Source organism: Penaeus vannamei, chromosome 43 (genome assembly GCF_042767895.1).
Source record: "Penaeus vannamei isolate JL-2024 chromosome 43, ASM4276789v1, whole genome shotgun sequence".
NCBI lineage: Eukaryota > Metazoa > Arthropoda > Malacostraca > Decapoda > Penaeidae > Penaeus > Penaeus vannamei.
In genome coordinates this window covers 16,140,167-16,150,166 of record NC_091591.1, presented here as the reverse complement: position 1 = coordinate 16,150,166, position 10,000 = coordinate 16,140,167, and the positions used below count along the sequence as shown (strand labels likewise).

Genomic DNA, 10,000 nt, shown 5'->3' with positions numbered 1-10,000 from the left:
GCTGGCGGATATAATAAATATAAGGATATGATAAATATAATTATATAAGATATAATAAATAATGAATGATAAGGCTGGCGGATATAATAAATATAATCATATAAGATATAATAAATAATAAATGATAAGGCTGGCGGATATAATAAATATAAGGATATAATAGATATAATTATATAAGATATAATAAATATAATTATATAAGATATAATAAATATAATTATATAAGATATAATAAATAATAAATGATAAGGCTGGCGGATATAATAAATATAAGGATATAATAAATATAATTATATAAGATAAAATAAATAATAAATGATAAGGCTGGCAGATATAATAAATATAAGGATATGATAAATATAATTATATAAGATATAATAAATAATGAATGATAAGGCTGGCGGATATAATAAATATAAGGATATGATAAATATAATTATATAAGATATAATAAATAATGAATGATAAGGCTGGCGGATATAATAAATATAATCATATAAGATATAATAAATAATAAATGATAAGGCTGGCGGATATAATAAATATAAGGATATAATAGATATAATTATATAAGATATAATAAATATAATTATATAAGATATAATAAATATAATTATATAAGATATAATAAATAATAAATGATAAGGCTGGCGGATATAATAAATATAAGGATATAATAAATATAATTATATAAGATAAAATAAATAATAAATGATAAGGCTGGCGGATATAATAAATATAAGGATATAATAAATATAATTATATAAGATAAAATAAATAATAAATGATAAGGCTGGCAGATATAATAAATATAAGGATATGATAAATATAATTATATAAGATATAATAAATAATGAATGATAAGGCTGGCGGATATAATAAATATAAGGATATGATAAATATAATTATATAAGATATAATAAATAATGAATGATAAGGCTGGCGGATATAATAAATATAATCATATAAGATATAATAAATAATAAATGATAAGGCTGGCGGATATAATAAATATAAGGATATAATAGATATAATTATATAAGATATAATAAATATAATTATATAAGATATAATAAATATAATTATATAAGATATAATAAATAATAAATGATAAGGCTGGCGGATATAATAAATATAAGGATATAATAAATATAATTATATAAGATAAAATAAATAATAAATGATAAGGCTGGCGGATATAATAAATATAATAGATATAATAAATATAATTATATAAGATAAAATAAATAATAAATGATAAGGCTGGCAGATATAATAAATATAAGGATATGATTAAATATAATTATATAAGATATAATAAATAATGAATGATAAGGCTGGCGGATATAATAAATATAAGGATATGATAAATATAATTATATAAGATATAATAAATAATGAATGATAAGGCTGGCGGATATAATAAATATAATCATATAAGATATAATAAATAATAAATGATAAGGCTGGCGGATATAATAAATATAAGGATATAATAGATATAATTATATAAGATATAATAAATATAATTATATAAGATATAATAAATATAATTATATAAGATATAATAAATAATAAATGATAAGGCTGGCGGATATAATAAATATAAGGATATAATAAATATAATTATATAAGATAAAAAAAAATAATAAATGATAAGGCTGGCGGATATAATAAATATAAGGATATAATAAATATAATTATATAAGATAAAATAAATAATAAATGATAAGGCTGGCAGATATAATAAATATAAGGATATGATAAATATAATTATATAAGATATAATAAATAATGAATGATAAGGCTGGCGGATATAATAAATATAAGGATATGATTAATATAATTATATAACATATAATAAATAATCAATGATAAGGCTGGCGGATATAATAAATATAATCATATAAGATATAATAAATAATAAATGATAAGGCTGGCGGATATAATAAATATAAGGATATAATAGATATAATTATATAAGATATAATAAATATAATTATATAAGATATAATAAATATAATTATATAAGATATAATAAATAATAAATGATAAGGCTGGCGGATATAATAAATATAAGGATATAATAAATATAATTATATAAGATAAAATAAATAATAAATGATAAGGCTGGCGGATATAATAAATATAAGGATATAATAAATGTAATTATATAAGATAAAATAAATAATAAATGATAAGGCTGGCGGATATAATAAATATAAGGATATGATAAATATAATTATATAAGATATAATGAATAATAAATGATAAGGCTGGCGGATATAATAAATATAAGGATATGATAAATATAATTATATAAGATATAATGAATAAAAAAATGATAAGGCTGGCGGATATAATAAATATAAGGATATAATAAATATAATTATATAAGATATAATAAATAATAAATGATAAGGCTGGCGGATATAATAAATATAATTATATAAGATATAATAAATAATAAATGATAAGGCTGGCGGATCATAATAATAAAGATATAAAGTTGATGAGGATATAGATAAAGAGGGTTATGATGATGATAATGGTTATGGTTATTCGTTTCATGATAAGGCTGGCGGATCATAGTTTAAAAATATAAAGTTGATGAGGATATAGATAAAGATGAGGATATAGATAAAGGCTGGCGGATCATAGTTTTTAAAAATAATAAAGATATAAAGTTGATGAGGATATAGATAAAGAGGGTTATGATGATGATGATGATAATGGTTATGGTTATGATGATTAATATGATGATAATGGTTATGGTTATGATGATGATGATAATGGTTATGATGATTAGGATGAAGATAATGGTTGTAATGGGTATGATGATGATGATGATAATGGTTATGATGATTAAGACGAAGATAATGGTTGTAATGATTAAGATGATGATGATGATAATGGTTGTAATGATTAAGATGATGATGATGATAATGGTTGTAATGATTAAGATGATGATAATGGTTATAATGATAACGATAATAATGATGATGACTGTGATAGAAATAATGATAACACTGATAATAATAATGATAATACTAATAATAGTGATAATGATAAAAATGATGATAATAATAGTGATAATGATAAAGATGATGACAATAATAATGATAATGATAAAACTGATAATAATATTAACAATAACGATGATAATAATGAAATAAAAATGACAATGGTAGTAGAGATAATGATAATAATAATGATAATAATAATAATAATAATGATAATAGTGATAAGGATAGTGACAATAATATAATTGTTATCATCATCATTAACACCATTACCATTATTAAAATCATTATTACTATTATTATCATTATTGTTATTATCATATTCATCATAATTATCATTATCACCACCATCCACCACCGCTTCCACCCCCGATCCCTTATCATTATTGTTATTATAATTTTCATCATTATCACCATCATCACCACCACCCACCACCATCCACCACCGCTTCCACCCCCCACCCCCAAGACCCCCCCCCCCCCTCCCAAGACCACAGCACCTACCCACTCATACAGTGCGCCGCTGTAAGGACGTGTGTATCGGATACAACGACCGCACCGCATATTACTTTCTTCATGTTGCTGTACCGGAGATTGGCCATCCAAGGGTACTGGTTCACGGCCGATGTGGTGCCTCCGATGATACGGGCGGGGTACTCGATGCCACATTCTGGGGAGAAGGGGCGTGGAGAGATTGATTTATGGGTGGGTGGGTGTGTAGGTGTGTGAGGGTGGTGTGGGTGTGGGTGGGTGGGGGTGGATGTGGGTGGGTGGTGTGGGTGGGTGGTGTGGGTGTTTGTGGGTGGGTAGGGGTGGGTGGGGGTTGGGGGGTTGGTGTGGGTGTATGTGGGGGGGTGGGAGTGTGTGTGTGTGTGTGTGTGCGTATGGGTTTTTGCGTGTGTGTCTGTTTGTGTCTGTTTGTGTGCGTATGCGTGTGTGTGTGTACGTATGCGTGTTTACGTACGTGTGTCTGTGTCTGTGTGTGTCTCCGTGCGTGTGTGCGCGTGTATGCGTGTGTCTATGTCTGTCTCTCTGTGTATGTGCGTGTGTATATAACCCCCACCCCCACCCCCCACACCCACCCCCCACCCCCAAAGTCCCAAAAATGAAAGTCGACAACCCCGCCCACTCGAGCCAACAGAAAGGAGCAACAGATGTTACCGCTGAGCAATTTCAACGAAGGGAAAACAACAAGAAAGTTTCTACTCACGGCAGTCGTACCGCGCGTTCTTTGGCACTGAAAGGGAAGGGAAACAGATATTGTAGAATTTTGATATGATTGTAGCTGTTGTTTGCAGTGTAGCATTTTTTTTTTTTTTCTTTCTTTCCTCTTATTTATTTGATTATATGTCTAACCACTGTTTTTTTTTTTTTTTTTTTTTTTTTTTTTTTTTTTTTTTTTTTTTTTTACTCTTACTACTATTATTGTTTCTGTTGTTTGTAGTCTATATATATATATTTTTTTTCTCTTTTTCATTCTTTTCTTTTTTATTGTTATTATTTGATTATATGTCTAACCACTGTGTTTAGTGTTATTATTGTTTTTGCTCTTAATACTATCATTGTTTCTGTCGTTTGTAGTCTATATATATCTTTACTTTCTTTCTTTTTTTTCTATTTTCTTTTCTTTTTTATCTTAATTTTTATTTTATTTTATTTCATTTAATTTCCTCTCCTTTTCTTTTCTTTTCTTTTCTTTTCTTTTCTCTTTCTTTTGCTTCTTTACTTGATTGCATGTCTAGTTTAGTGTGTTTAGTGTTACTCTTTTTATTCTTAATATCATCATTATTACTGTAATTGTTGTGAATATCATTATCAAATACACTACTGAGGCTACAATAATAACAACAATAACAACTGCTTTTATCAAATTAATTACTTTTGTTATTATTATTATTCTGTGATAATCTTATTTTCATTTGAGTTTTGAAAAAAGAGACGATTCCTGAGCTAGAATTAAATAATCTTAAAAAAAAAAAAGATATAATCATACTATCACTTACTTTTTAAACCTTTCTCTCTTTCCCTCACGTTTCTCTCCTTTATCATCCCTCTCTCTATCTCACTTTCACTCCCTTTAACGTTCGTAAATTTTGACATTTTCGTCGAGTTCGGTTTTGTGTTGCATATTGTCTTTACTTTCGAATTTTTGTCGTTTTCTTGTCTGTCTGTCGTTGGAGGAATCGAGGTGTTGGGAATAAATAGATGATTAACTGAGTTTTCTCTCTCTCTCTGTCTCTGTCTGTCTGTCTGTCTGTCTGTCTGTCTGTCTGTCTCTGTCTCTGTCTGTGTCTGTCTGTCTGTCTGTCTGTCTGTCTGTCTGTCTCTCTCTCTCTCTCTCTCTCTCTCTCTCTCTCTCTCTCTCTCTCTCTCTCTCTCTCTCTCTCTCTCTCTATCTATCTATCTATCTATCTATCTATCTCTCTATCTCTCTATCTATCTATCTCTATCTATCTATCTATCTATCTATCTCGATCTATACGTCTATCTCTCCATCTTTATCTCTCTATCTATCTGTTTTTCTCTCTCTCTCTGTTTGTCTGACTGTCTGTTTGTCTCTGTCTCTCTCTCTCTCTGTCTCTCTCTCTCTTTCTATCTATCTCTCTCTCTATTGATCTATCTCTCCATCTCTGTCTCTCTCTATCTATCTGTTTTTCTTTCTCTTTCCCTCCTCCCTCCTTCTCCCTCCTTCCCTTCCCTCTACTCTTTCTACCCCCTCTCCTCCCCTCTATCCTACCCTCTCCCTCCTCCCTCACCTCCCCCTTCCTCCCTAATCTCACCTTCCACCCTAATCTCACGTTCCTCTCCCTCTCCCTCCTTCCCTCTTCTCTCCCTCTATCCCACCCTCTCCCTCCTTCCCTCCCTCCCTCCTCCCACCCCTTCCCCTCCCCACCCTCCCTCCCTCCCTCCCCTCTCCCTCCCACCCATTCCCTCCTTCCCTTCCCTCCACTCACCCATCCTCCCCTCCCCCTCCATCCCTCCTTCCACCCCCCCTCCATCCTCCTTCTCCCCCCTCCCACCCCCCATACTTACTCCTCAGGAAGACGTCACAGGAGAAGACATTCTTGGACTTCCTCCTCGGGGCGCTCGAGATGGTGAGGCTGGCGCTGTTCTTCTTGATCTTCAGGAAGGACCTCCGACCGCACATCCTGGGTGAGGGAGGAGGAAGAGTGAGGAGGAGGAGGAGGAGGAGTGAGGAGGAGGATGAGAGAGGAGGAGTGAGGGTGAGTGAGGATGAGGAGGAGTGAGGAGGATGGTGAGTGAGGAAGAGTGAGGAGGAGGAGGCAGTGAGGATGGTGAGTGAGGATGAGTGAGGAGGAGGAGGATGGTGAGTAAGGAGGATGGTGAGTGAGTGAGGATGAGGAGAAGGAGGAGAAGTGAGGGAGAGGATGGTGAGTGAGGACGGGGCACTGAGGAGGGTGAGTGAGGATGAGAAGGATGAGGAAGGAGGATGGGGCATTGAGGAGGATGAGGATGAGTAGGGATGATGGGGCAGTGAGGAGGATGAATGAGGATGAGGATGAGTAAGGAGGATGGGGCATTGAGGAGGATGAGTGAGGATGTTGAAGAGGATGAGGAAGATGAGAATGAGAATGACGAGGACTGACGAAGAGGAAGATGGCCACAGATGAGGATGGAGGAGAGAAGAGGAGGAGGAGAGAGATGGGGAATATGAGGTATCGAGGAGGAGAGTGAGAATAGTGAGGATTGTGAGGAAGAGGGTGAGGACAGGGGCACTTAGATCGATCCTGAGTGTGATAGTGAGATGGTGAGGGATGAGGGTGAAGAAGAGGATGGTGTTGATGGTGAGGAGGGAAGTTAAGAAGATGGTGATGAGGATAGTGAGGGAGACGGTGAGAATAATGTTATATTTGTGTTGTTATCATCGTTAATGTTATCAGTGGTATTATTGTCAATATCACTGGTGTTATAATTACTATTCTTATTTTCAGCATGTCGTTGGTATCATCATCGTCATCATCATCATCATTATAATTACTTCCGTGATTACAGTTATTTAGGATCATTTTCGAATTCCTATCCCTTCCTTCTCTCTCTCTCTATCTCTCTCCCTCCCTCTCCCGCCCTCTCTCTCTCTCTCTCCCTCCCTCCCTCTCTCTCTCTCTCTCTCTATCTCTCTCCCGCCCTCTCTCTCTCTCTCTCTCTCTCTCTCTCTCTCTCTCTCTCTCTCTCTCTCTCTCTCTCTCTCTCTCTCTCTCTATCTATCTATCTCTCTCCCCGCCCTCTCTCTCTCTCTCTCTCTCTCTCTCTCTCTCTCTCTCTCTCTGTCTCTCTCTCTCTCTCTCTCTCTCTCTCTCTCTCTCTCTCTCTCTCTCTCTCTCTCTCTCTCTCTCTCTCTCTCTCTCTCTCTCTCTCTCTCTCTCTCTCTCTCTCTCTCTCTCTCTCTCTCTCCTCCCTCTCCCTCCCTCCCTCTCTCCCCCTCCCTCCCTCTCCCCCTCCCTCCCTCTCTCCCCCTCCCTCCCTCTCTCCCCCTCCCTCCCTCTCTCCTCCCTCCCTCCCTCTCCCTCCCTCCCTCCCTCCTTCTCTCCCTCTCCCTCCCTCTCCCCCCACCCCCCATTCCCATTCCCATCTCCATCCCTGCTCTCTCTCTCATTCTCTCCCCCACCCCCACCCCAATTCCCATTCCCCTCCCCCCCCCTCCCTCCCATACTCCATCCCTCCCCAAGACCGGTCGCCCCCCCCCCTCACCTGGCCGTGTTCGACCTCGGCGTGGAGACCATGAGCGCTGCGGTGTTGCATCTCCGCGTTTTCGGGATGGACACGTCCGAACACGCGGCTTCGACTTTACTCCCTTCTGGTCCCTGGGGGGGAAATGGATGCGGTTTGAGGTGTTCGGATGCGTGGGTGGTTTATTTTTTTTTATTTTGGAAGGTGTTGGTTGGGGTGTAGAAGGGGAGTGGGAAATAGAGAGGGAGAGGGAGAGGGAGGGTAAGGGAGAGGGAGAGGGAGAGGGAGAGGGAGAGAGAGAGGGAGAGGGAGAGGGAGAGGGAGAGGGAGAGGGAGAGAGAGAGGTAGAGGGAGAGATAGAGAGAGAGGTAAGAGGAAGAGAGAGAGAGAGAGAGAGAGAGAGAGAGAGAGAGAGAGAGAGAGAGAGAGAGAGAGAGAGAGAAAGGGAGGGAGGGAGGGAGAGAGAGAGAGAAGATAGATAGATACATAGATAGATAGGGAGAGAGAGAGAGAGAGAGAGAGAAAAGAGGGAGAGAGAGAGAGAAAAGAGAGAGAGAGAGAGAGAAGATAGATAGATAGATAGATAGATAGATGGAGAGAGAGAGAGAGAATGAGAAGCAGACACAGACATAAAGATAGGCAGGCTTAAACAAACAAACTAACGGAGAGACTATGATAATATTACACTATTCAAATTTTGTATTCACAATATCAGGCGATGATTTTCGGAAAAAATAGTCACAGAAAGCACCCAGGAAACACATACCAATAACATGATATGTACATAAAAACGCATAGTTCAATTAAAAGAAAAACACCAAATAAAACAGCGTTAATAAAAAAACATCAATAAAGCATCAATAAAAGAAACAATATTAATAAAAACACTAAAAAACAACATTATTACAAAAACAACATGAATAAAAAACATGAATAAAAAGCATGAACAAAAAACATTAATAAAAAAACGTATAAAAAACATCAATAAAAACAACATAAATAAAAAAACATAAATAAAAACAACATAAATAAAAAAACGAATAAAAACAACATTAATAAAAAATCATAAATAAAAAACATAAATAAAAAACATCAATAAAAAACAACATAAATAAAAAATAAATAAAAAATCATAAATAAAAAAAAAACATATATGAAAAAAAACTAAAAAAAAAAATAAATAAAAACAACAACAATAAAAAACAACAATGAAAAACAAAAATCAACAAAACCCAACATAAACAAAACCCAAAACAAACAAAACCCAACATAAACAAAACCCAACACAAACAAACAAAACCCAACACAAACAAAACCCAACAAAAACAAAACCCAACACAAACAAAACCCAACATAAACAAAACCCAACACAAACAAAACCCAACATAAACAAAACCCAACACAAACAAAACCCAACACAAACAAAACCCAACACAAACAAAACCCAACACAAACAAAACCCAACACAAACAAAACCCAACATAAACAAAACCCAACACAAACAAAACCCAACACAAACAAAACCCAACACAAACAAAACCCAACACAAACAAAACCCAACACAAACAAAACCCCCTAACACAACAAAACCAAACACAAACAAAACCCAACATAAACAAAACCCAACATAAACAAAACCCAACATAAACAAAACCCAACACAAACAGAACCCATCACAAACAAAACCCAACACAAACAAAACCCAACATAAACAAAACCAAACCTAAACAAAACCCAACATATATAAAACTCAACATAAACAAAATCCAACATAAACAAAACACATCACAAACAAAACCCAACACCAAACAAAACCCAACATAAACAAAACCCAACACAAACAAAACCCAACACAAACAAAACCCAACACAAACAAAACCCAACACAAACAAAACCCAACACAAACAAAACCCAACATAAACAAAAACCCAACACAAACAAAACCCAACACAAACAAAACCCAACACAAACAAAACCCAACACAAACAAAAACCCAACACAAACAAAACCCAACACAAACAAAACCCAACACAAACAAAACCCAACATAAACAAAACCCATAAACAAAAACACAACAACCAACAAAACCCAACACAAACAAAACCCAACACAAACAAAACCCAACATAAACAAAACCCAACACAAACAAAACCCAACATAAACAAAACCCAACATAAACAAAACCCAACATAAACAAAACCCAACACAAAGAAACCCAACATAAACAAAAAACCCATCACAAACAAAACCCAACATAAACAAAACCCAACACAAACAAAACCCAACAT

The 10,000-nt window shown here is 35.0% G+C and overlaps 1 protein-coding gene across 2 annotated transcripts in view; it reads right to left on the bottom strand.

The window, feature by feature from the left end:
* The window catches only part of LOC113810562 (trypsin), a 37,995-nt gene that overhangs the window by 9,779 nt on the left and 18,216 nt on the right, over positions 1-10,000 (bottom strand). For both annotated transcript variants that reach the window (XM_070118886.1, XM_070118887.1), the window contains exons 5-8: positions 7,734-7,846; positions 6,057-6,172; positions 4,234-4,260; positions 3,528-3,693 (exon numbers count right to left, since the gene is read on the bottom strand). In XM_070118886.1, coding sequence (XP_069974987.1) covers positions 3,528-3,693; positions 4,234-4,260; positions 6,057-6,172; positions 7,734-7,846 — 422 coding nt within the window. The remainder of the gene's footprint in view (positions 1-3,527; positions 3,694-4,233; positions 4,261-6,056; positions 6,173-7,733; positions 7,847-10,000) is intronic.